This window comes from Anguilla anguilla, chromosome 14 (genome assembly GCF_013347855.1).
Source record: "Anguilla anguilla isolate fAngAng1 chromosome 14, fAngAng1.pri, whole genome shotgun sequence".
NCBI lineage: Eukaryota > Metazoa > Chordata > Actinopteri > Anguilliformes > Anguillidae > Anguilla > Anguilla anguilla.
The window spans coordinates 26,999,435-27,027,308 of record NC_049214.1 but is presented as its reverse complement, the minus strand read 5'-3'; the positions used below and the strand labels follow the sequence as shown (position 1 = coordinate 27,027,308).

The window sequence follows — 27,874 nt, the reverse complement described above, 5'->3', positions numbered from 1 at the left end:
TGTGTTCTTTTTGTGCGTCTGGACCACGGGCGGTCGGCCACACAATGGAAATGCAATAGGAAAAGGATGGAGCTGTACGTTTACACGCATTGTTCCATAACGTTATTAGTTTGGGGGAATTTTAAAATCCAAAACTCGACGTTAATGTCACCACCGCGCTATAGACGATTCGTTTATCATCATTCGTTGAGCTATGTGTCCCTGTCAATGAGGGCACCTTTAATGTTCTCCTCACCTAACGAGCAGTGGTGAGTCTTAAAAAAAAGAAAAGATAAACAAGGAAAAAGAATAGACTAAAAATAATGAAGAAGTGAATACCCTGGCATACTAACACAGTGCATAATGGAGATTATTTTTGCATATGATCTAATGACTGTATCTTTTATAACATAACGTAACGTAACATAATGACGAGAACAGGCCATTCAGCCTCACAATGCTTGCCATTTTCCCCTGGAGACTTAATTGAGTGAAAAGTATTTGCATTTGTTGGGGAAAAAAGCTCTGCATACATTTTTCAAACTGCAAACTCATTTCCTGCAGCGTGGAGAATTTCTTACCCCACAATCTCCGCAGTGAGTCTGGATAAGGATGTTTGCCGATGGAATGGATGACATTTCCGAATGTAAATATGTTTAAGAGACGGCCAAAGCCGACAGGAACTCTCGTTAAATCAAGAAAAGCAAACCGGGAGTGTTTGGTTAATGAGGAAAACCTGGAAACCTTTTTTTGTGTTTTTTTTTCCCCTTCCAGCTCCGTCACCAATCAGTGTTGTTAGGAAAGGGAAGACGGCAAAAAACAGCATCAATGTGTCATGGCAAGAACCAGACCGGCCGAACGGCATCATACTGGAATACGAGATTAAATATTTTGAAAAGGTAAAAATAATTACAGACACCCTTTTGGATTCTGTCACCTTTAAACTTTCCCTTTAATTTCTCAAGTTATTTAGTTTACGTTTCATGTTTTTTATATATATTGCATTGTGTCATGCTGCTAATTAATTAGTGTGTGCTTTGTTCGGCCTGTGAATTCACTCCATTCAAATACAGGCTGGGTCACCCATGGTTTCTGGATTCAGTGATTGCATACACACTGCCTGGCTACTCTCCAGGCTTCCACACGCTACTAGCTGTGCCCATTGTCATTAGCTGCACCGACTGTACCAGCTATGCCAGTCGCCATTGAATTTGCTGTAGAACATTGTTTGTCTCGTAATGAGTAAAATCGTTATTGGCTCATGGGTGAGAGTATGCTCCCACTTAGAAAAACGACTTCAGCTGATCGAGTTAATAATTACATATCACTCACTGTCTTTGTAAAAATGTATCCGTTTGATCCCATTTATAATGACTTATAACCCTGTAATGTAACCCTGCAACCCTGTCATGCAGACCAAAGGAAATCTGCCCATTGAAAAAGACACAAAAAGAGAAGTTAAATATGGTAAACCAGCTGTCATAAGGTTTCTCTTACACACAAAAGAAAAAAGATGGGGAAACACCCTCCGTTGCTTAGCAGCTTGAGTATGTGGGCCACTTAACACGATTGTTAGCGATTGAAGTTTCATCTCGAAAAGCAAGACTGGATTTTGTTATGGACCCACGGAGCACCCTTTCAAACGGTTTCAAACAGTTTTGTTTTTGTTCTCTGTTGGTGGGAACGGCAGGACCAGGAGACGAGCTACACCATTATCAAGTCAAAGGAGACGCGGATCGTCGCCGACGGCCTGAAGCCGTCCTCCGTGTACGTGTTTCAGATCAGGGCCCGCACCTCCGCGGGCTACGGGGGCTTCAGTCGCCGCTTTGAGTTTGAAACCGGCCCCTTCTGTAAGTAAAACCGCACCGCGCCGTCGTGCGTGCGTCTGCGCGCGCACTCTGGTGGCGTTAGCGAGGGCGCGCGCGAAAAAAATAAAGTACCCGATCCCAGGAGACGGGAACGGCGAGAGTGCAGCCGCAGCCGTTTCCAGGGAAACGCCCCGCGGAGCACGCGTTTAGAACGTCCGTAGTTTCGCATTGCAAGAGCTTACTGTAGCCATCTAGAAATTCGGTAGGCTTCACTGTTGTCCTGTTTTCCAACATTCACCATTCAATACTACTACGATTTAAGATCATTTGTGGCAACACAATTCAAACAATGCAATCAGCTGTACAGTATGTAAGATTCTTTAGATCCCTTTCATGGCTATGATATACAATGAGCTTCATAATGTTTGGGACAAAGACATAATTTTTCTTGATCTGGCTCTGTACTTAACAATTTTACATTTTGGAACAATTTCATTACATTACATTACAGGCATTTAGCAGACGCTCTTATCCAGAGCGACTTACACAACTTTTTACATAGCATTTTACATTGTATCCATTTATACAGCTGGATATATACTGAAGCAATTTTGGTTAAGTACCTTGCTCAAGGGTACAACGGAAGTGTCCTACCTGGGAATCAAACCTGCGACCTTTCGGTTACAAGCCCAGTTCCTTACCCACTGTGCTACACTCTGTCCTTTCAGATTCTCAGCTTTTATTAAAGGTTATGTTTATACATTTTAGTTTCACCATGTACGAAGTACCGCAGTTTTTATACATACACAACCCCTCCCCTACCCCCATTTCAGGGCACCATTATGTTTGGGACATACAGCAGTAGTGTTATGTAAATGAAAGTAGCCATGTTTAGTACTTTGTCTTATATGGCTCACAAGTTGTCTATTTACATGACCTAAACACAGATAACTTGACAGCACAGCCTGTTAGCTATAAGAAATTGTAGCCATCTTTAACTCTTGCTTGTTTTGGCAGCTTGTTTTTAGTTGCCATAAGTTTTCTCTTCAGAATATGCAACGCATGTTCAGTTGGATATAGAGTGGATTATTGACTTTGCCAGTCAAGGATTTTCCAGTTTTCTGCTTTGAAAAACTCCTTTGTTGCTTTAGCAGTATGTTTGGGACCATTGTCTTGCTGTAGGATGAAGCATTGTCCAATGAATTTGAAGGCTTTTGCTTGAAATTGAGCTGATAAGATGCTTCTGTGCACTTCAGAATTCATTCTGCTGCTTCTAGCAGTTACATCATCAATGAAGACAAGGTAGCCAGTACCTGTGGCAGTAATACATGCCCAAACCATAGCACCCTTACCATCATGTTTCACAGATGCGATGCTTTGGATCTTGGGCAGCTCTTTTTGCCCAAGTGTTTCTTGGTCTCATCTGTCCATAGGACCTTTTCCCAGAGTTCTGCATGCTCTTCTAGGTACTGCTTGGCAAACTGTAACCTCACCATCCTGCTTTTGTGGCCAAATAGCGGTTCACATCTTGCAGTGTAGCCTCTGTATTCTGATGCCTCCTGATGAGCGTTTCTGATTTGTCAGACAGGGGGTCTTTCTTCATTACGTGTCATGTTTGGGGGTCTTCATTATGATGCACATTCTTTGGTCATCAATTGTAGGTCTTCCTTGGCCCATCATGCCCTTTGCAATTACTGAGCTCACGGGTGCTCTTCTTCTTAATTGTGTTCCAAAAAAGCTGATTTTGGCAAGCTTAATGCTTGGCCTTTGTCTCTGACTGTTTTTCTTTTTTCTTATTTCTCAGCCTAATAATGGCTTCCTTGACTGTCATTGGCACAACTCTGCTCCTCGCATTGATAAATGTCAATAACAGACTCCAAAATGAATCAAAAGCCTAGAATGAAGGCTAAAAACTGAAAGCTCTCATCACTGCACCATGGGAGCAATGGAACACACCTGGCTAATCAGAAACACCTGTGAAGCCATTTGTCCCAAATATTATAGTGACCTGAAATGGGAAGGGGGGGGGGGGGGGGCTATGTATAAAACGTGCTATAATTTCTACGTGGTGAAGCTGTATGAAAATACAAAGGATTTAAAGGATATTTCTATCCAAAAATGTATAAAAACATCATTTAGTAAATTCTGAGAATCTGCATTTTGAATTGTCTGATTGCAAATAAAAAATTATGTATTTATCCCAAACATTATGGAGCTCACTGTATGTAAATTTGGGGCTGTACAGTGTGAGTTGTAGCACGTATTATTACCAAGTAGAGCACAAAGCAACAAAGGGGTAATTCACATATAGGAATACAGCTGCCAGCAGTTGTATGAAAGTGAAATAAATTAACGCGAGCATTTACCTAAGTGTGTTGTGAATAGTCTGCTGAATGAAGCGTGTCTGTGTTCCACTTATGTATGCTGGAACAGATACAGTGGGAATCGTGCCTCAGCAGGTGATGAAATCCAGAAACTTCCGTAGTTAACGCAGATGCTCTGAGCAGAATGCAATATTTTACATTTTTTTATAAAACTTTTTTATTCATGAAACTCTTAAGTCTAAACCTCTCTACACCAGGTCTCAAGACTTATCTGGTCTTATGTGCGTACTGTTCAAAGATCAAAGGATTAATTGTAGCCGATGAGATAATGGATTTTAATTGTAATTGTCTTGTACTGCACCCTGAAATGTGTCTGTGAAGAGCACCACAAGAGCGCATTGTATTGTATTAACATTGTATTGTATTGTATTGTGCTGTCCTGTATTCCATAACCCGTCACTTAAATTAAGCTTAAGCAATATGTGTAAAAAGGAGGAAACTAACTCTGGTGTGAACTCTTTATTCAGTAAAATTGCTGAAATAAAACAAAGTGTAATCTGTATGGCTAAACAAAACCCCAATTCAAACATTTTATGTTTTGTGAGAACACTTGTTCTATATTAAATGCGCACTGAATAAATGAATAATATATGATCGGTGTTGTGGCGTAGTTAATGTATTGACTTGATCCTGCTTTTTGTGAAATGTAGATGTATAGTGGGCACCAGGGAGTCTGTTCGCTCCTCATGGCCTTTTCCTCTCTTTGTTTCAGTAGTAGCTGCATCCAGTGACCAGAGCCAGGTCCCCATCGTTGCTGTGTCCATCATTGTGGGAGTCATCCTGCTGGCCCTCGTCACTGGGTTCCTGCTCAGCGGACGGTAACAGTCCCCTCCCCCCCCTCCCCCATTCTCCTGCCTTTTCACTTGATGACAAATTCACCCACCCTTTATATCCAGAGCACCTTGTTTAGGCTTTACCTGCCACTGTCTGTGGGCCTTTCCACAGTACATTTCTATGGAGAGAGTGAATTTAATAGTTTTTGAACTCTAGGTTTTTTTTTTCATAGCTTTCCATATCCAGTTTGTTTTCCACACAGTTCCCAAAAGGGATGGGCATCCTAACCCTCAACATCTGTTGTGTCCTGCCACTGTCCCTGCTCTGCATAGATAATTGCCAATTCACAAATAACAAAGAAGGTCAGAGGCAAACTAAAATCAATTTTGGGACTGCATCTATGTTACTGCAGAATGTTCTGAATTGAAATGGACAGCTATTGTATTGTTTGCTGTGTACTATTAGTCTGGATACGTGTGTCACTCACACACACGCACACACACAAACGTACACACACATGTATGCACACATCCACATGCACACACACATGTATGCACACACACACACACACACACACACACACACACACACACACACGCACACTGTTCTTGATCAGTGCCATAATTTTTCTTTTTACAATTTCTCCCATAGCAAAATTTCCAATCCATGGTTCAGTACAACTTGTAATACACTATTGTTTGAGTGAAAGCAGGGGCTGTGTGTTTGTTTAATATTCTATGCATGAATCACCAGAAGGAACAATCAGCCAGAATATCCGTCATTGCCTTGTGTTTGTTGTCCTGACTGCCCCGGGTAATGAAAAGCTGCAGCCTTGTAACATAAACACTATTGAACGGTTTTGCACATGCTTATGTACACTGCCCAGACAGGAAGTATAAAGTTAGCATTGCGATGTCACGATTTTAAGCCCATTGCACATAGTGTCTTAATTAGCATTGCTATACCATTGTCGTAAATCACACAATACCATAATCTGTAACCATTATTATGTGTTTAACATCATTGCAGTCAAGGTTACAAATGGGGGATTCGTAAATGATATGTTTAGCTCTTCCCTGAAGTGATCAGATGTAAAAAGACATTTATGCTGCATTTTAACTGTACTGTGATTCACAATGAACTTAAATTGTGTGTTACAGTACGCCCCTGAAAGGAAATAGTTTACTTGCAAAAAATATAAACTAATGGGGCTCACAAATTTTTTGAAAACCGAACATATTAGGAAAAATTGGGTTTTAAAATGCTATCCATATTTAAGTGCCTTTATTTATGGCTAGCTGTTACACAGGTGTTCAGACCTGTGATGTCACGGTTTCTGTGCAGGTAGATCATTTTTCTGTGCCTGCACCGGCTCAGTGGTTAGCATTCCGATTAGCCACTCGGCTAATCGTTATTTTTGGTTCCTGTGGGAGGATTGTTCCTGCTTGAACATTCCATGCATTCCTGCAGGGTTACCTCTGATCGGTTTCACCTGTGGGTTGCTCACATCTTCCGCTGATTACCAGCCACACCTGTGGCTGGGTATTTAAAGCGTCAGTAGGCAGTGGAACGGTGCTTGAGTGTAACGTGTTTTGCTCTAGCCAGTTCCCTGTCGTATTTCTGAGGAAGGTGTAAGGATTTTAAGAACAAAGAAATTTAAAAGAATTCTGACTTCAGTTTGTTTGTTTTTTTTGGAGAAAGGTATTAGGACGGTATATGTCCAGATTCTGAGGCTGGTGGTTTTAAGGGGTTATTGTGTTGCCGTTGGGGCACAAACCTTTCTGCCTCTTACTAACCAGTTTCCCCCCTGGTTTTAGTTGGCCTCAGAACTTCTTCTGTTTGTTTTTTGAAAAGACATTTTCTTTCTCTGCTTCGGGTCGAAGTCGTTTTTTCTTTTCTTTTCCCTGTTCCTTTATTTTCTTTATATACTCCTTCTTCCTCAGTTACCCGTTTAGGGGTTTATTCATTTTTTGGGATACGTCCCTTAGGAGTATAGCACCCCCTTCTTATTTCGTCTCTCACGAGACTCAGTGGTTACTGAAGTGCCCCTTTGGTAACTTATAGATCCCCTGTTTGGTCGCGTCTGGTCTTCATACTTCCCCTCCCTCACAGTGATCATTAAATTTAATTTATTTCTTATAGCTAACAGGCTGTGCTGTCAAGTTATCTGTGTTTAGGTCATGTAAATAGACAACTTGTGAGCCATATAATACAAAATGTCCTCTCACAAATTCACTGTGGTGAAACACAGCTACCTTGCTATCTACCTAGCTAATTCGATTTGAGAATTGTAGCCCCTTCGTGTAACAGACTAACAACATTAGCTATAATCTTCAGCTAGCATCTCTAAACAGCGCTATACTCCTGTTATGGTAGTCATTTCATCCCATTAAGCTTTAATCCTACGGAAGGAAATATTAGAAAATGACCAGGAGTCATTTATGACACCTGACAGTGGATTCCATTTTAGAAAAATTTGATCTCAACATTTCAATAATCCACAAAGTTTAAGTGGAACACATTCTCACATTCCGAGCTACATTCTTAAATTTGTTTGCAGAAAGAAACACATTCTTCCAGAAAAGGTTTTCCCCAAAATTTAAATCAGATGCACGAGACACCTAGTGTAATTAAAATCCTCCCTTGTATTGTTATGAAGTTCTGTTCCATGCTTGTAGCGCGTAATTAGAATAGACTCCTCTGGCAGCCCATATACAGTGCGTATACCCTGGTGACCATGACACTGTCTGAACTGCGATCCCATCTCCATCTGTTACCCTCTATGCTTCCCCCCCATTCCCCCCTCCCCACCTCACCCGTCAAGTGAAAACATGCATAAGGAGTTTGGACTGTCAGCTCTCTATTTAGAAAAAAAGGTTTGTCACTGTGGAAACAGTAAAAGACCACAAAAAACAAGGGGAGGAAGCATGTTCATTATAGCAGTTTCAACTTTGCACTGGAATAGGGTAACATTTGTGTGTAACTTAGATGTGCATGTGCAAGGCGTTAGATCTGTGGGTGTTTTCATTGAATTAATTTATAGGAAAGCTACTGTTTTCCAGCAGTTAAATTCAAAGATCATATGTGTGGATAAATATTGACAAAATGTTGCCTACTGATTTGCCCTTGTCAATTACTGCCCATTTATAGAATGATTTTTTCTCTCTTGTTGTTGGATTCATTGCATTAGCTACATTGTGTATATTATTTTGTTGTTGTTGTATGAAGTACAGTCAGCTTGATTTATGTATTTTTACCATTGTAACTACAGATTATGATTATACCATATTTTTGTGCATTATTATGCACTGTAGTTTGTCAGAATTCATTCTGATCAGTTGCTTAATTATCAAAATGTTAATTTAAATTACCATATTAATCAAAATTCTGTGGTCTGGAACCATGTAGAAAGCACTATATCAAGGTAGCAGCAGGGAAAAGATTTAAATAAGATTTCAACAAAATCATTACTAATGGAATTAATTTTGGAACACAATTATAGTTGCATTATTTTTGTTCCCTGTCATCTGCCTGAATCATAGATTATGTAAATATTGCCAAAATTAGCTCAACAGGCTTGCCAGCAGAATTGAGGCCTACATAAAGTCTGTGCATGTGCACGTCTCGATTTGTATTTTGGGACTGTAGTTTAAACCGATCTCTCTTCCTGGCAGTCTTCCTGGCCGTGTGTGTGTGACCTCCTGCGTTCGTCCTTGTGCCGCTGCACTGTACTTAATTTGATGCTGTCATGTTCTCGGAGAGAGAAAACAAGGAGAAAAAAAAAAGATAAAAAACGTGTGCCATAAAAAAAAAAAACGCCCAGGAAACCGTGTAGCTACCATCCCGGCAGCTGCAGGAGAGGCTTTAAATAAGACCCTCTCACCGCTCAAGAACAGCGTGTCTTTGAAAGAACTGTTCAGAGGCAGAAAATACAGTTTTTGTATAAATTCTCTGAAAGTTTGTTTCTTGACAAGATCATTCCAAAATGTGTTTAACTTTAGCAAAATATCATGTTTGAGAAGTATTGTATGATTATATAAATAATTACGTAATGACTGCAATGTTATACACACGTGTAAGTTTAAATAGTTTTATACGTATTATGTTTGTAGCAGCAATACCATTTAAAACTCATTTGAATGCTAGCAAGCCTACAGGAAATGGAATTGTCTGGAAGTAACAGGTTAGCATAAGGTCAGCTAAATCTGTAAATCTGTTTTGCATAAAAGAAGTTTAAATAATTGTGACATTGATTGACAGCTTCAGCCCAGTGCTGTCTGAATTGAGAAATGAAGGTTAGAAAAATAAGATTTTGTGGGTCTTGTGGGTACTGAGCTAGAAGTCACCAGTAGGCTTGGTCTGGTTTATTGAATGCTTGTTCTTAGTCCAGGGACATTTATAGACCCATAAACCCCTTTGAGTACAAATACAAAGTTATAGATGAAATTCTTGATGAAATAATATGGAGTTTGAAATTCTTCAAACCCCATATTATTGGTAGAATTACAACACACTATAACTTAGCCAGTTTCATTCAGAGAAGCTTCAGTGTTGCGGTACATAGGGCGATACACACAGTGGGAATAGAAAATAGTGGTAAAACTAAGTTATGAAACTAGAAATGTGCTTTCGTGTAAGTGACATGGAGTGAAATTCAAATGCCAGTTGGCGTTCCAATTACATTAGAACATTCTAGACACGATAGTAGCATATTCTCTGCCTATATGTTATATGATGTTATATGACATCAGTAGCCACTGAGCTTGCCACTGTGCTAGAAGAGAGACAAGGCCATTATTTGCCCATCTCTCCGATGTATTGCGTGTGGACAGTTTATCGATTCATCACCAAACTTCAGTCTCTGTCTGAAGCAGCATGGGTCCTTTGAACAAGATCTAAAGGGAAGTGATGCAGTATTTGTTTGTGTTCCAGGCGCTGTGGCTACAGCAAGGCTAAGCAGGATCCTGATGAGGAAAAGATGCACTTTCACAACGGGCACAGTACGTCACTCGTGAGGAATTTGCACATAGTCTCACATAAAGTTTGTAGTTAAATCCAGGAAGTCCTTTCAGTGTCTATGGTTAGCCCCATGGGCGAACATAACTGCTTATCGAATGGTCATATTTGGTACCAGTCACATGCATAAATTGTGTAACATAATGAGAGTAAATAGTACACGTCTCATGAATTTATCACAATTTATACAAGAACACGTTCAGTACAAAGTAATGAGTATAATGAGAGTTAAATGCAGTGTTCATAAAGCACACACGCACACACACACACACACCATTCATCCTGACCTTGACTTCAGGGTTCGCTTCATGTGTGATTATATGTTGTACGTTTAAAAGCAATGAAGAGAATACTGAAATACTGTCTCTTCCCTCCACAGTAAAATTCTCGGGGATACGCACGTACATTGACCCTCACACCTATGAAGACCCAAACCAAGCCGTGCACGAGTTTGCGAAGGAGATCGACGTGTCCTGCATCTCGATCGAGAGGGTGATAGGAGCTGGTGCGTGAGGTTTTCAGAGCTCTTAATAAATCTGAATAGTCCGGCAGTTCTTTGCTTCTCTTCACAAGGACAGTTTTTAATCCTGTCACTGTCCTAGATAGCATCTGAGCACACAGGACATCTGGCACACATTCCATGTTGCCATTATATTTGGAGAAGCTAAATCTCGATTTAATGCCAGTCGCATTTAAAAGTGGACATTGTACAAGTATGCTTAAAAAAAAAACGGTGTCAAAGTACTAATAAATGTTGTTTGTACAGATTGTTGATTATTGAAAATAGCACAACGGCAACCTCTTTATAATTAATCATGAATTTAAGACATCTTCCTAAATATGATTTATGGCTTCTGAGATTCGTGTGTGTCTCATTAAACTGTCTGAAAAGCCTTTTCTTAGTCTCACTGCATGTAATTAATGCCCCGTATAATGGCAGTTTATACATTTAAAGGTAGAAACCAGTGATGGTTCTAGTTTATGCCATGGACTTGTTGGTTGGGGCCACAGGTGAGTTTGGAGAGGTATGCAGCGGGCCTCTTAAACTGCCAGGCAAGAGGGAGATCTTGGTGGCCATTAAGACTCTGAAAGCGGGCTACACGGAGAAGCAGAGGCGGGAGTTCCTCGGGGAGGCCAGCATCATGGGTCAGTTCGATCACCCCAACATCATCCACCTGGAAGGCGTGGTGACTAAAAGTAAGTAGTCGTCGGCCTGGCGTGGAAGGCCCGAAACCCGTGACATCATGCAACGCAGTAATGCACTTCCAGGTTTCCTGTCTGCTCTGGCCCCAGGTGGGGGAGTGAGCTTCCCGCTGTGGTCAGAACAGCTGAAACACTACCCGTCTTTTAGACTGGTAGACCACCTCTTCAGATTGCACTATGGGTCCCCTGACCCTCTTTAGCTATTGTATTTCTTTCTTTATGGATTTCCTTTTGGTATAGTGTTACAGGCCTAGCTGTGTAATACTAGCGTATCTGTATAGTGGCTTTTACTTCTGTTTGCTGTGCTAATCGTTAGCATGTTTGGTTAACTTATTGATTGTAAATGGGCCTTCTGTGCCATCTTGGTGATATGCCGATTTGGTATTTCAGGGACACTGATGTAGTCCGTGTCTGTAAGCCACTCTGGATGAGACTGTCTGCTTTGTTTTTGATTGTAATGCGATGTAATGTGAGGAATTTTAATTTGACTCATTTAATTAGATTGATTTGAATGAGAGGGACAGGGGAAACTGAAGAAATGAAAATTAGTGCATGTAAAATAATTGGAATTAATTTGCAAATACACCTTTAACTCTGCTGAAAATAAACAAGCTTACTTTCACTGTAGGCCACCTTCAACATAACTTCCAACTAATAGTTGTTTTATAACTGAAAGGATGCATTTCCTTCCAGGTGATTCCCTGTCGTGTTACCTGCTTTTTGTAACAGAGAATGTAAACTTAGAAACTTAAACTTAAAATTGGCAATATTTCACATACAAGAATTAAAATTTCATGTGTGACAGTATGTCCTCGAAAAATAACCTGGTCCCCCAGTAAAACTTTGTTATTTATAAAGGTATACTTTGTGAGGAGTTGTATACTGTATGTTGCTTATGATAAAGGGAGATGTAAACCAGACAAAGAACATTCCTGGTGTCCTGGTTCTTGTGTGCATATTAAATAGCAGTGTAGCTGTCAATCATGGCTTGTCATACCATGTGTCATGTGAGATTCTGTCAGATTTTTTTGGAAGTATATATTTTAGCATGGGTTTAGTTTTTACATTTGTTTTGGCCTATTTTTTAAAAATGTTTTTTAGTTTGCTTTCTCCCCCATACTGACCCACTTTTCTCTACACTGTAGGTATGGTTCACTCAGGCACTCCTGAATGTTTTGTATTATGGTCACATATTCACAAGTTTTATTAGATTGCTGTGAATATCATAATATAATGATGTCATCTTTTTCTTGTATAACACATTGATTTATTGCAATCATTGATATATTCTCCAAATAACAAGATTTGATTTATAACACAATTACATGGTTATTTAGAGCTTTCAGAAGTGAGAAAAAAACCATTGGAGATCACTGTGTTAATTAAGTCTTATAGCATGTGGCAAACAAGTGAAAAATCAGCTTTGAAAACCATTTGTGACGCTTCTGTGACTATGATGCATATTCAAGCTTGTGAGTGATAATTAAGAGCAAATGATGTAAAGCTGATATTCCAGATGAAAATGTTTGAAAAAACCATGTTTTTTTAATCCCTCCAGGTAAACCTGTGATGATAATAACAGAATATATGGAAAATGGATCTCTTGACACGTTTTTGAAGGTATGATTTATTTAAAGGTGTATTGTAAAATCTGAAATCACAGTAAAATGGCTATAGACCTTGGTTCTCAGACAACAACAATGAGAGAGCAAGAGTCATATTTGTTGCTGGGATGATTTTGCCAACAATATGATTCTGATCTATGCCTCAGTCAAGCAACTGAATTTCCCCCCTGGCATCAGAACTGGCTTATATAGGGTTTTTAATCAAACATGGTTTATTCATATTAATATCATTAACATACTTTATGTACATATCCACTGTACTTTATGTATTCACTTCTTCCCAGTTAGCTAACAAGCTCCTTCAGAATAGTTTAACCACTTTATAATAATTTGCAACACAAATAGCTAGGCTAACTGAATTTATTTCTGTAGAGATATTTTAATCTCTTAGTTTTATGTACCTATGTAATCCTATATGCCATTTTATATCATATTTATTTTATATTTTTCTTATTAATTTATTTATTTAATATTAAGAGAAATTTAAAAAGCACACAATTCAGGATTTGTGAGGAAACCCCGGACAGCATAACATAACAAGTAAAAAGTAAATTAGGAAACCACATAGAAAAGAGCGAGCCCAAGCGTACGGCATCATCTCATTGTCTGCGGTGGTTTTTTTCTTTCCCCTGCAGAAGAATGACGGGCAGTTCACGGTGATCCAGCTGGTGGGCATGTTGAGGGGCATCGCCTCTGGAATGCGCTACCTCTCAGACATGGGCTACGTGCACCGCGACCTCGCCGCCCGAAACATTTTGGTCAACAGCAACCTGGTTTGCAAGGTGTCGGACTTTGGCCTGTCCAGAGTCCTGGAGGATGACCCGGAGGCCGCCTATACTACAAGGGTATGTTTGTTAGATTAGATTGATGACCTGTTGGTGACCTCCTGATCCATCTCTATTATCCATTAGGCGGCCACTGTGTCTCCTGTTCTAAAACCCCTGTTACCTGCACCGCCTTGTAATTGCTTTGTCACAATGCAGGCAGCAGGGACCGCATTGCACATTTTGTTCTCTAGATCTTTCTCATGTCCCTTGCAGCTTGTTTGTTTTGCTGATAGGAGGCCCTGAAAGGATTAATGGGAGTGTTTATAAGCGCATACATTTACTCAGAATCTAAGCAGGCTATTTATACTATGTTCGCTCTGAAACCGAATATCAATATTCAGTTGATATCTGGAGCGAAGAAACCTGACAGAGTGGTATTAATTGACGCAATGTGAAATTTTCGTCGGAAACCTCAAAAGAGAAGATAATTATACTGTTGGGTTTAAAAAAAAAAAAAAAACTGTGATTATCACCTGATTATTTTTGCTTCATCCACACTTCCACATCAACACCTCAGCCAGATACAGTATAAGCTGACAGCGAGCCGCCTTGCCCTAGTTATCTCCCAGTCTCGGCTCCCGAGCTCGCAAATTAAGATGTGGCTCTACGAGGTAATGCTAGCGCTGTCAGTCTGCGAAAGCAGAAACTCCGGGATATCCAATTAGCCGCGCCGCTGCCAGAACCTTTATCCTCGGATATGACGTCTCCTGTCACTCACACCCACTTCAATACAGACCCCCCTTTTCCGATGGCAGCCGCCAGGCAGTGAGAACAAAGGGAAGGCATATTTAACTGTAATAATTCTGGATTCTGTTTTCATTTTTAAATACGTTTTTTTATTATTATTATATGGAACAACGAAGGGGGGGAAGATCCCGATCAGGTGGACCGCGCCCGAGGCCATCTCCTTCCGGAAGTTTACGTCCGCCAGCGACGTGTGGAGCTACGGCATCGTCATGTGGGAAGTGATGTCGTACGGCGAGAGGCCGTACTGGGAAATGAGCAATCAGGACGTAAGTAACCCGGGATTTCGCAGGTTATCGCGTTCCCGCAACCCGTCCGTCGTTAGCAAGGCTAACGTTTTTCTTTTCGCGATGTGTTCATCGTTAGCAAACCAGAGAGTTTTTCTGTTACATTTTACGCTGTTTGAATCATGTTTCCGATGCAATGGGGCGTTATGCCTTGGCTTTGTTTGTGACGTTTGGCTTTGTCCTGTACGCATGCTTGTAAAGGGCGTTCGCACCCTGATTGCTCTTAGAGCAGCTGACGCAGGTTCCGCGACCGAACACGTCATTGAACAGGCAGTGTCTCTTTGAGCCTCGCCTTTGAAGTCTGTAACCATTTAGTGAGATCCGGATTGCCGGGAGGGGGAATAATCGAGAGAAGTGGCTGTTCTCTATTAATAGAAATGAGGGATGAGACACTTTCTTTCGCCGTATTGGCATTATCGAACACGGCCAGTGGGGATTTGTGGGACTGCCTCGAGACCCTGATGTAAAAAAGGAGTGAAGAAACTGTCTGATTCTTTTGGAAGGAGACCCAGTGGGTGGGTCACAGGGTCTGGGCATGTGAAAAGAGGAATCAAAGCACACGGGATTCTTAGAGAATGCAGATTTTGACTAGGCCAGAGACGGATATGGATTTGCACATTGTCCAAGTCCAGACACTGCAGTAAAACGAATGCATTGTTGTGCACACAATCAGGAAACCAGTGCAGATATAGAAATAGATTATATTGAGTCAGCTATCACTTATGTGTCAGGCTTTTCTTTCTGGGATCTCCTTAATCCTTTTTAGAGACAGAACAGTACAGAAACACAAAATAATGCATCTGTCTGGAAAAAGACTAGTTTGGGTTTTTTTTTTTTTGGTGGGGGGAGGGTTATTTATGTTTGTAGTTCATTTTATATCATGAACTACATTACAAATGTAATTATACCTTTTTTCTAATTATTATGATATTAATATAATATGGTAATTATTATCATTAAAATATTGAATCTTATATAAAGTTAGGCTCAGTTAGCGCTCAAATGGGAAAACAAGGTTGCCACTAGATGTTGGGGTGCTGGTGGGCCACAGTGGGGAAGAAAGACTAGACCCCAACGCAGTCATGGTGGCACTGTGCTGCTACGAAAGCCGTCTTTCTGATCAGGCTCAAAAACAAGGTCCTTATTTACCGCGGTTGTTAAACACACTTGTGGTGAATGGAAGGCTCCCTGTTAAATTCCCAATCTGTCCCCATTTTATTATCTCCCCGTTTAATTGGTGAAAATATATTGCTTGTCTCCGCTGCAGCTGTTGTGTGAAGAGCGGGTGCGCGGCAGAGGCCATGCTTGTTTTCAGTGCGCTGAGCCGGTCGCTACCCAGTAACTGTGAGCGTGCGTTAGCCGAAAATGCGGCGATATTCAAATGAGTGCGGGCGGCTCTGCTCTTTTAACTGACCTTACATTACGTCACGTTACGGGCATTTAGCAGACGCTCTTATCCAGAGCGACTTACACAACTTCTACGCATAGCATTTACATTGTATGCATTTAAACAGCTGGATATGTACTAAAGCAATACAGGTTAAGTACCTTGCTCAAGGATACAATGGCAGTGTCCAACCTGGGAGTCGAACCTGTGACCTTTAGGGTACGAGACCAGTTCCCTACCCGTTATACTACACTGCTGCCCACTGACTGACCTGTGGTGTGACAGTTTTTTTTTGTTTTATTTGTGTGTTTTTCCCCAACATACATCTTTTCAAAATGGCTCTGTGGTCCATTGGGCTTCATTTCAGATTAAATGTTCCCAGCTGCGGTTGGGAGGCCAATGAGGTTGATTCCGGATCATTCTTCAGTGTAGTCTGGTGTAGCACTGCTGTGTGTCCCTGCCTGTCGTACCCTTTCACATTTGTCTTTACTTGCCTAATTTGTCTCTCTGAGTGAGGTGTAAATTCCAGCTGTGTTTTTTACAATCAAACTGGTTGACCTCTTTTTTCCCTTATTTCTGAATTCCCAGCATATGATGGCTTTATCTAAGCCTCTGATCATTAATTCCACTGCATCATTAATCTTTTTTCTGGTACACACGGGAAAGGAGAAGTGTTTGATATTTTATTTAAAGCTTTCAAGAGTATTTTTTTTTTCAGATGTCTTTGGTATATGAACCACAGTCTTTCCTTTGTGATTTACTGAGAGTTATTTGTTCCTGGATTTTATTGTGTATTTTTTTCTGAAATGGGGTTCAAAAGAGAATAAAGGAACGAACGCATGCAGATACGCATTGTGCTCATGGCAACATTAAATAATCGATGATGAAAATGAGGCCGTTCAGCCAATCAGGGCTTAAAACCATCATGTGTGCATCCAGCAAAGGTCAAAAATGGGCCAATATGCATAAACATAAAGAGCACTTAAAGGGCTAGTTCACATTTTTAGAAACTAACTAATAATACTGTTTTTTGGCTATATTGGCACATTTTGATTAAAAGTTACATATTTTTGCAAGTAAATACACATATGATTAACCATTTTAATTAACCAGTCTCATACTATCTCCTAAATGTCTAGGTTGGTGTATTCTTCTATCTGAAAAACATATTTTAAAAAATATTACTGTTATACTTTGCTGCCGCTTAGACAAATTTGCCACCACCTCGTAGCAAAAGTTTTTTCCACACTGGAGACTATTTTTCACTTTTATCAGTCTTATGTTTGCCACCACTGATTCTTAACACTCCCCAGTTCCCTGCTTATGTGTAGAGCCCCATAGCTAGCTGGCGTACGCATTAATAACTCTCTGTGTGAAAAAGCGCTTACCTGTATCAGTGCGAAATGAATGAACTCATTTCCCCCTTCTTCTTCTTCTCCTCGTTCTGCCGCCAGAACTCTCTTAATCCCTTTCAGATTCGTAAAAAAACCGTAATGATTTCACCCCTTAGCGCCGCGGCAACGCTACGCACCTCGCGGCTGCGCGTGAGTGATGCGTGTGCCGCGCTCGTCGGCCGGGCTCAGCCAGAGCACTCGCATCGTTAGCACGGAATGAATCTAAATCTGAAGGGAATTCAGTGTGGACTGAATGTGGACCTGTTGCAGCTCGGGCTAACAGAATACTTGTTTCTTGTCTATTTTTGGTCTATTTTTATTTATTTATTACTATTTTTTTCAAATTGCGGCATAGCACTAGGAAATTGTTACGTTTATGCACAGAAATTTGTTCTGAAATGCTGGGTTATGTTACTATGTGTATGTCCACAGTTCCCTCCTGCACTAGTGGCGAATTAACAACATTACATTACAGGTATTTAGCAGACGCTCTTATCCAGAGCAACTTACACAACGCTTTACATACTGTGCAGTAGCATTCATATTGCATCAGTTTATACAGCTGGATATACACTGAAGCAATTCAGGTTAAGTACCTTGCTCAAGGGTGCAACAGCAGTGTCCAACCCGGGAATCAAACCTTTAGGTTACAAGACCAACTCCTTACCAATTATACTACACTACAGATATATTAAGCAGCTAAAATACTGACGGATAAGCCTTTTTCAATTTTTGTGTCGCCCGGGCAGAAAATAAACATAAGCCTGAAAGCGAGTGTGTCACGGTGCCCCTCGCGCTGACCGTGACGTAACGTCTCCCCAGGTGATCAAGGCGGTGGAGGACAGCTACCGCCTGCCCGGGCCAATGGACTGCCCCTCCGCTCTCTACCAGCTCATGACCGACTGCTGGCAGAAGGACCGCAACAGCAGGCCCAAGTTTGAGGAGATCGTCTGCCTGCTCGACAAGCTCATCCGGAACCCCAGCAGCTTGAAAACCCTCATAAACTCCTCCAAAAGGTGAGGGGGGGGGGGGGGGGGTTGTCTTATTCTTCATTTTACTCTCTTTGCGCTTCTTTGAGGACTGTACATATATCATTTCCTACCTGATGGCCTACAAAATGCAAAATGGCGGCTTCGCCTGTCTGTCTTTGACTGCCGTGGTAACTCCCGCGCGGCCGCCGTTTGATTTACGCGGCGGTTTTATCGCCGGCATATGTCTTCCCCGCAGGGTCTCCAATTTATTAGTGGAGTACGGGGCCATAGAAAGCACCGTCTACCGATCCGTGGGAGAGTGGCTGGAAGCCATAAAGATGGGCCGATACACAGAGCTGTTCACGGACAGCGGGTACACTACTCTGGAAGTGGTGACTCAGATGACCTCGGAGTAAGTTTATTTAGTTAACCCCAGAAAAACCTTCCCCAGTGTATGGTTTCCTCAAAAAATCAGGTAGGAGTTTACATCCACCTTAACTGAAACAATGCTGGTGTGAGTGACTGAACTACTTTCAGACTAAAAGGAATTTGATATCGGTAATTATTTGTAAAAGCTGAATTTCTCATTTATTAGTGTGATTTATGAAATCCCCCATTTGATAATTTACCAAATATCCTGTTCATTTTTCCAAGTAGTGGTGGCAAGTCTCCAGATGTAAGTAACTTCGTAAGTAACAAAAGTTTGTGGGTGAAACAACCTTTGGAGAGAAAAAAATAGCTTATCTGGTGAATCTGGAAATGATTAAATCAACTGAACAGTGACCAATTTGTTATCAAAAATTAATTTCAATACAGAATAGTGATAAGCCGCATATTGTGCTTGTGGTGTTTTCAAGGCAGTGAAACAATTACATTTTTTAAATAGCTAACTAATAAATAAATATGTCACTGCTTCGTAATTGTATATTTTGTAGGTTTTGTCTTCAATGGAGTGTCACGTTGGTTTACCATATTTTAACTAATCTTTTTTGGCAGGGATCTGAGGAGGGTCGGGGTGACCCTTGCTGGGCACCAGAAAAAGATCATCAACAGTATCCAGGAGATGCGGGTTCAGATGATGAATGGTCAAGTGCAAATCTGACCCAGCGGTCAGACCTGCGGTACCAGTAACCCAGCACTTTTTTTATGAACATGAACTGCATTTATTGTACGGGAATATTTAACAAAGGGAAATGACTTCATGCGTGCCGAGGAGAAAAAAAGGACTATGTGTTCGTCTCTAACTCCTCCTACATTTCTGACGTTCAGGAAGAGCAAGCAGTGTGTAGTATGTAGCCATTTTACAAGTGTGGCACACTCCTGGACCTGAAAGTATTGCCACTTCATCAGTCCTGACCGAATGTACACTTGCTGATCTCCTAGCTCAGTCACAGGTACTGTTGACAAGCATTCACCAACCATTTTTAGTGATCAACCCCAACTTTGTAGAAGGGTCACTTAAAATGAAAACTGAGGTGAACTTTAAGACTACCCTGTATCATGTAGCTAAAGCAAATAACTACTGAGTTATAGATGCTTACAAGACTTCTATGTAAGCAGATACGATCACAAAAGCAATGGACAAGTCCTGTTGTATACAGGGATGTTAAGGTCATTGCGCACTTCCACACATTTAACCAAAATAAGACAAGAAGCAGTTTCTGTTAACAGCAGAAATTAAGAGAACACTCTTTATTTGTTCTTCCCATTTGTGTGTGTGTGTGTCTGTGAGGGAGAGAGAGAGAGAGCCATAGAGAGGTACTAAACATTCAATAAATTATTGTGGCTTTACAAAAGAAGAACAAAAATATATTTTGATGAATTTCTCAGGCAGGTGGAGCTACCTGCACAGCACATTTCCCTTCATTAGCACCAAGTTCTAACCCCGTATTCAAATCACAGGGGTTGAAAAACCTTTCTCAGCGAACCAGGTGAATATATCTGTGTCCATTTTCCTTGCAGTGCTTTCACCCAGCTTATCATGGATACTAAAAGGGTGCTTATGTTTCTCTGGAGAATCATAGTCCACTTAGTAAGAACTACTGCACACGGGTGCAGCAAACATATGTAGCTGTAGTAATGACGTGATCATGTCAATGGCTCACACCAATGCAGGGCACTCTGTGGAGTTTATATTGTGTGAATAGGTCAGCCACACCCTTACACACATTATTCCATCCCAGAACAGCGTAGCAACTGCAATCTGCACGCACCTGTGTGTTGTCACACATAAATGTAACTGCATTGTAGAAGTGAGTGTGTTGCATGGGGGTAAGACCGTTGTTTCTACAGCATGATGTGGAGGGGAAAAGAGGGATGTAGAAAATGCAGATCAGAGACACCCAAATCACATATAATGTAGTGGGCTGGTGGCTGGTGTGTGGCCTCGCTGGCTGTGGTCAGTCAAGAGTGAATATGGTACACATGCAATTTGGCCGGTGTACCTGCCATGTCCCTTAGAATCCAGTTGGTCTTCTCTCTTTTACTGTAGTCATGGCACCTAGATTTCATCATAATTGGCATTGTAATATATTTTTTTAAATTTGAAATTATTATTATTATTTATTTTGTACCCATTACAGGTGCTGAAAAATGTCCCTTGGCCCAATTATACTTCTGAAAAGCATCAAGAAAGTGACATTTGCTTTTGTACTTCGGTTAATTGATTATTAGGCAATGCATCATTGTGGAAATTTTGAAGCCAAACTCATTTTCTGAATTTTAATGCCTCTCAAATATGACTGTATGGGTATATAGAGGCACAGTGTGATGTATTATTTAGCTTCTTCTCCAATATCAAACATTTTATATGTAAATAATGTAAAATTTGCTATGTGAACATTTTTCTCCTGGTTTTTGAGGGGGATTTCTTGGTTACTGAATAATGTGTGGTTGAACTACATTATGGTGTACATACAAGATGGTTAACGGATGCCTAATTAGCTTTTCGGATTAAAATGAAGAATTTTACAGTCTGGTATATATAAATTCTGATTGGTATTCTGCTTTGAACAGGATTCAATTATTTGTTCTGTAGTGTATATGATTTGCACACTGTTGTAATTGCTAGCTCTCAATAGTATATCAATGTGTATTTTTAATTAATTGTCCCCATTATTGAACTGAAATTAATTTCCTCTTTTAATTACTACCTGGAGATTGTTGATAGGGTAGGTTTTGTATAGCTTATTAACTGCAGGTGATATTTTGGTGTCCAATTTTGGCAAAGCAGGGTATTGTATTTGGTCTTAAATACGTGTCAAATAATTATATTGCTCTGAAAATGTGGGTTTGGTTACCATGTGCACCTAAAAAATTTACTAGACTGATTACGTTGTTAGGGTTAGGGTACTGGTGTACTGTTGACAAGAACAAGGACAAATTTGCACTGAAAAGTACAGTACCAATATAGTTACTAGAATTTTTTGTGCAAGACAAACTTGAATTGTTATTATTTCATAATTTATTGAACTTCAACTGGCATCTTCAGACAGCAATTGTCTTTTTTATTTTTTATTTTTATCTGAATTAAGTGATTCACTTTTGAATCAGAATGTATGTTTTCTTCAAAGAGCAGAACAGCTATTTTTTTTTTTTTTGCATGAACAACAGTGAATCAATATGCACATTTCTGACTTCAGTAACAAGATGTATCTAACATGCATTTAAATGTTGAATTATTTTAAGCATAATTCAAAATATCCATTTATCTGTACTGTAGTACTGCCACCACACAAATATTTCTATTTGACAACAGATTTTGATGACATAAAACTATATAGTATGGGATGGCTAAACAGTTATCTGTATGTAGAGCATTTATTTTATCATCAGGGAAAACTAAATAATAATAATAATAATAGTAATAGTAATAATATACCTCTACTTGTGTTTATGATCCCAGCTATAGATTATAAAATGAAGTTCAGTACGTTACACTTTAAGATAAATTCAATCAGGCATTCTATCCTTCAGTACTCAACTTGGACTAACAAATAAATGCACGTTTCTTTTTCACATTACTTGTAAGCTCATATCATGGCAATTATTGGTGCAATGTTGGCCAATATCCAAGGCAGTAAATATTTCAGCAGAAATAGCAGTTAAGGTAATGTCTTGATATCTGAAACATTCAGCCGTTAAAATATTGGAGCCGTGACGTTTCTTCATAGTTCCTTTTACTGCATGTTTAACACTTATCTGCATAAGTGCTTGTATCTTTCACCTTTGTCTTATTTACTTGTACGTTTGTTATCATCTGAAGTCATAATATGTATGTGCACCGTGCATAGACTATTTCATGATAACAAATTTATCCATAAATTATTTTCAGACGCCACTGTGCACTTCCATTCATTGGGTATTTAAGGATTTATTACTTTTTTTTTTTTGCATGTACTCAGTTTTTTAAAAGTGCCTCATTTATATTAGTCTGAAATTTAAGTTGCACTTAATCAAATTACCCTCTTCAGCTTTTATGTGTAATGAGTCAGAAAAAAAAAGATTTGGAGGGAAATCCATTCAAAACTGGAAGAAAATCAAAACGTCAGTAGTTTTCAAAAGGATCACTGCCTTCATTTAGGTTCAAATTACTTTTGAAGGCATTATCCGTAATCCTATTTTAGAATTTTAAATGCCTTGATAGCCTCACAGAAAATGATATTTTAGCACACTTCATGAGTAAAAGAATAGTAAAGCTTTTGCATACACGTTGAGTAACATAATACTACTGCTTTTGTAAAAGAAACTGTTAAATACTTACATTTCTATTACATAACACAAACCTTTTAAGTTGCACTTTACAGGTTGTACTTACTGTATATTTTATTTCATATTTAATAATTTGGTTGTTTAATTGTTGGTTTGATTTAATACTGTGAGTTGATTGTTGTTGTGTCCTGTTAATACTGTACATTTCCCAGCCAGGAAAATGTTCAATTAAAGAAATTATCTAAGTGTGGTCATTTGAGGTCAATAATGTTACGATAATGCAGTAATGTATGTTTACTAGACATCAAATAAACGTTCAAAAAATGTATAAAAGAGGAAGAAATTGTGATTAAGACCTATTTATGCAACTCCAAGTAAAGAGTTGCATAAATAACAGTTTTTATTTTAACTAAATGAGTCTTGCATTCAGATATAGCTTAATTTTAGCCACCTTTGTGAACCAGGGAAGTTTTTGCTCTTGTTGTGCAGTTACTTCGGATATTTGCAGCCAAAGCTGCCACATAAATTTGAGGAAAATATATAATTGGTGAATGTACCGGTTGTGAACAAAGATAAATGGAAATAAACGTAAACATAAGTATTCTGATACAGGAGGGTTCCCTTGGCTCCGTAAAGGGGTGGAGTACATTTTCCTGGCTTGGTTGTGGTGCATTCATAAAAACAATGTACATTTGATAATAGTACTGAGCGGTCATTTTTTCCCATGTTGGAGCATGCATTTCCTGTAGATAATGATAACAATGCCTCAGGCTACAGAGCACAAGTACAGAGCACAAGCAGTCACCCAGTGACTTGAGGCGCATGATACTGATGCCATTCATATATCACGGCCTTTTCAGTCACCAGATCTGAACCCAAATGAACATGCGGTATTATGGGATATTCTGAATGAAAGCATATTATACAGGATATTATTACATTTGTAATTTGCCTGATTGACAGACAAGTCGTGTCATAATCCTCATTCAGAATTCCAGACACTTGTTACAATGTTACAATGCATAGAGTCCTATTAAGACAATAATATGAATAATAATCTCGATAAACCTCAAAGACTTTTCTTATAATCACAGTTACATTTTTTTTTTTATGTATGTAAATTACTAATCTCTGGCTAAAAGTATATAATAATCACTTATCACATGTCCCACCATCACATATTGATTTTTTTTTTTCCAGATGAACAAATTACTTTTGTTCATTTGGAACAATTAAAGTTAACATTGCTGGCCTGGTGCAAATAATAAAAATAATAAAGAAGTTTCAAGAAAATTGAGAGTCATATTTGTTTCTGGAAAAGGGAATGAAGGCTGGCAGTGTATGGTTTCTCATGGTTTTGGTTTAGGAAATAGCACCGTATCAAATAAAATGCTACAGATTACTGTTAAAGGAAAATTCCAGGCTAAACGTGTAGCAGTGATGTGCATTCATTCCAGGGTTTATTATTTTTGTGTGATATATTTTACTTTATCGCTATTCACAATTTTTCACTTCCAATCCTGTCAGTCTTCTCCTGGATCTGCTCCAGTGTGTAATTTTCCTACATTACCCAGAACTACTTTTCCCACCCCACGTTGTCCTCCAGCCTGCTGTGCTTATTCATCTCCTCCTTTGCAAACAAATAAGGCTCCAGCTCTATCTCTTCAAAAAAAATGCCATGGCTAGCGAGCTAGTAGTAGTTAGCCAAAAGACTAGAAGCAATGTCAAAGATAGTGGCTACTCCCCCAATCACCCCGTGAAGCTACAGTGTTGCATTCTGGGCTATTGAGGCTGCTAACACAGCAAAAATCAGTTTGTCCTCTTGATAAATTATTGATTTGTCTTAGTAGAAGTATTCGAGAAAGTTGATTAGTGAGGATTCAAGGCAAAAAAACCCAAGGTATTGTCCCTAAGTTGTGAAACGAATATCTGATCCTTATAGTTGGTGCTATTGTGGGTAAAAGACATACTGTCATATTAAACTGCCCTGTGGATGCTGTGGCAATATCACCGTGTGATGTCACATCGTCTACAGAACTTGAGTTTAGCTGTGGAAAGTACTACACAAAACAGAACAATAGAACCTGGGGTGCGTTTTATAGCACCAATATGAAAATTCTAACAAGTGTTTTAGCCTGGAATTTTCCTTGAATGTTTGTTATACTTATGTATAAAAAGCCATCATATATGTAACATTATGCACACATGAAAGCATGTAAATCTGTACGGAAATCAGTACTGAATGATGCTAATTATTTACACTGTTTTCGGAATGGTTTGCCTGTTTTTTTCCCTACCTCGAGTCCCAGCGGAATCTGATATGTGATGGTTTCGGATGAGTGTACAAGCATTACTCATCCATAGGAAGCACATTGGTGGTCAGACCCTCCTGAATGTTTAAATGTAGGGATTAGTTTTCACAGTCTAAACGCTGCTGGTTAAGGTGTGTAGCAACTTGGCTTGTAACATTTAAGAACTCAATAATATAAAGTTGCATCGGCAAACGTATTATTGTTATTGCAAATTATTAATGTCAAATTCGGAATAAGCACACAGGTAAGCCCTTCAGTTTAATGTTAGTTTATATTTCTTTTCTTCTTTTTTTGTCAAGTAATCCTATTAGAGAAAGATTATAAGTTTCATTTTATCCAAATTTATTCTTTTTTTTTATTTAGGTTTCCTCACTCTTCTGCAGAAGACATTTTCCTAGATTCAGTCAAATGCATTTAGCTACTTAAAGGGCATCCAGTTCAACCAAAATGTGACTTAAAAGGCAGAGGACTCTATTTTCTTGCCGGTACATGTCATGTGGCAGGTGGTCGCATTGGCTAAGTCGCATTTTCATCATAGATTTTCACTACAGCACTACAATATCTTACAACGTAGCAAGGTTGTTAGATGTTGGTATAGCATCCATGGTAGGTCATCAATAACACTGTGCACTTGAATGAGTTACCAGTATAGATTAAATGCAGAAGTATATTTACAGTTTCCAAAAATGATGCTCACTAGCTACAGTTTATTTACTAATTAGTTATATTTTGTGTTGATAAACTGATTTCTATCTTGTGATTAAATACAGCTAATATTATGAAAGGCATTTGATTCCTACTCTGTATTGTGTTTTCTTCAAGGTCATAATATATTTAATTGGTCATTTTAAAGTCAAATACAATTGACACAAACAAATAAGTATTATATGAACAATGCTGTCAGTGAATTATACTAATATTGCTGCTGCCTTCATTGAATCTTTCATTTTCTTATCACCCACTGTCATTTTCTTCTGGATTTAATGACACAAATCGCACCACCAATTATTCCCGTTAGAATTTGAATTTAATTTCTAATTAGAATTGAGCTGCACCATAACACATCATAACCCCCATAAAAGCAATCCAACCATTCTCTCCCTTTCACACCCAAGTGCTAGGAAATGTATGAATGGAATATCAATTGCGGGAGTTTTTTTTTTTTTTTTCTTCTCTTTCTCTTTCCTCTCTGTCTTTTCTTTGGAACAAAACACCTATTTTGCCTGAATTACTTTTTCAGTGGACAATTGAAACATGTTCACATAGGTCCATAGAGTCCAATACGATCTGGTCCATAGAGTTAAGCAAAGGGTACATGTGTATTACATTTGTGCTCATTGCAAAGATTGCTAACAGTCTAAAGAACGCTGAAGTGAGATTGTTTTTGATGGTGAACTGAACTCGCTGTATTATATACACCATAACAAGTACATTCGTTTTTGATAGGCCACAACAATTCTTTCTGAAATGTTTTGCATCTTAAAATAAGACAAATTGTAAGAGCATAGAAGTGTATAGCTGTTGTATTTGTTTGTCTACTTCCTGATACTGTATGTGTATTTTGGTTGTGTACATGTTTTTTGTAGTGTAAGATAAAAAAATTTATTTTTGTAAAAAAAATAAAAATTAAAAACAATCATCTTTGAACTGTGGTAATTTGAAACATTTCAAGTCTGTTCCATTCTGGATAATAAATTAATGCAGACGCCCTTTATTTCAGGAGACCAGTCAAAAATTATTTTCATTTTGTGTTCTTGCATGAGACCAGACTTTGCTTTTGTCTAACTGTTTACTGATCATTAATGTTTAATGGAGTGTATTGTCAAACCATTGCTGAGGTAAAATTAGGAAATAATAAATCACTTCTCTTATTTATGGCTGGGAGTTTGTTATGGAAGTTACGGGTGTCACAGATTCTGTGATTTTTGGCATTTTGGCCATGACTTTCCCTGTTTTTTACCATTTCCACGATTTCTCTCGTTTTTAGTGCATTCTGTGATTTTTTTGGCAGTTTTTGGATGCTAACTGTCCACCTTGATATAGCCTGCTATTTCTTTAGACCTGGATATTATAACCATACTGCTAAATTCTGAGAGAGACAAAGTGCACAATGTAGGCCTATGGCATATACTGTACATTCAGGAATACACTGGGATCAAGATGGCTGTCCTTGTCAGTTGTTACAATCAGATATTTGACGGCTCCTGTCAACAGTGTTGATGCTGAGTCCTCCTTTCCTCCGTTAGGGTAACATTGTCAGTGACAATAGGCACTCCATCAAAGACTTAAACCTTACATTGTAGGCTACAACATGTGCCAAAACAAACTATAAAAATGGACACAAGGTAACCCTGTTATTATTTCAGGAATGCAATTCCAGCATGCTGTTTGTAACAATGCTTTGTTAAATTATAGGCAAAAAATTATGTTCTTTCCATGACGGAATGAAGTGA

At 39.1% G+C, this 27,874-nt stretch overlaps 1 protein-coding gene across 7 annotated transcripts in view; it reads left to right on the top strand.

The window, feature by feature from the left end:
- Positions 1-27,060, top strand: part of LOC118213133 (ephrin type-A receptor 5) — a 73,697-nt gene extending 46,637 nt beyond the window's left edge. Inside the window, exons 6-17 of one of the 7 annotated variants that reach the window (XM_035391843.1) lie at positions 754-878; positions 1,670-1,829; positions 4,887-4,989; positions 9,878-9,945; positions 10,341-10,466; positions 10,973-11,158; positions 12,723-12,784; positions 13,425-13,634; positions 14,480-14,629; positions 18,251-18,444; positions 18,656-18,811; positions 19,392-27,060. In XM_035391843.1, the coding sequence (XP_035247734.1) occupies positions 754-878; positions 1,670-1,829; positions 4,887-4,989; positions 9,878-9,945; positions 10,341-10,466; positions 10,973-11,158; positions 12,723-12,784; positions 13,425-13,634; positions 14,480-14,629; positions 18,251-18,444; positions 18,656-18,811; positions 19,392-19,530 (1,679 nt within the window). In that variant the 3' untranslated portion in view covers positions 19,531-27,060. Of the gene's footprint in view, positions 1-753; positions 879-1,656; positions 1,830-4,883; positions 4,990-9,877; positions 9,946-10,340; positions 10,467-10,972; positions 11,159-12,722; positions 12,785-13,424; positions 13,635-14,479; positions 14,630-18,250; positions 18,445-18,655 lie in introns of those variants that run through there. The other 6 variants (XM_035391844.1, XM_035391842.1, XM_035391845.1 and 3 more) reach the window with 6 other exon arrangements.
- The last annotated feature ends 814 nt before the right edge of the window (positions 27,061-27,874 follow it).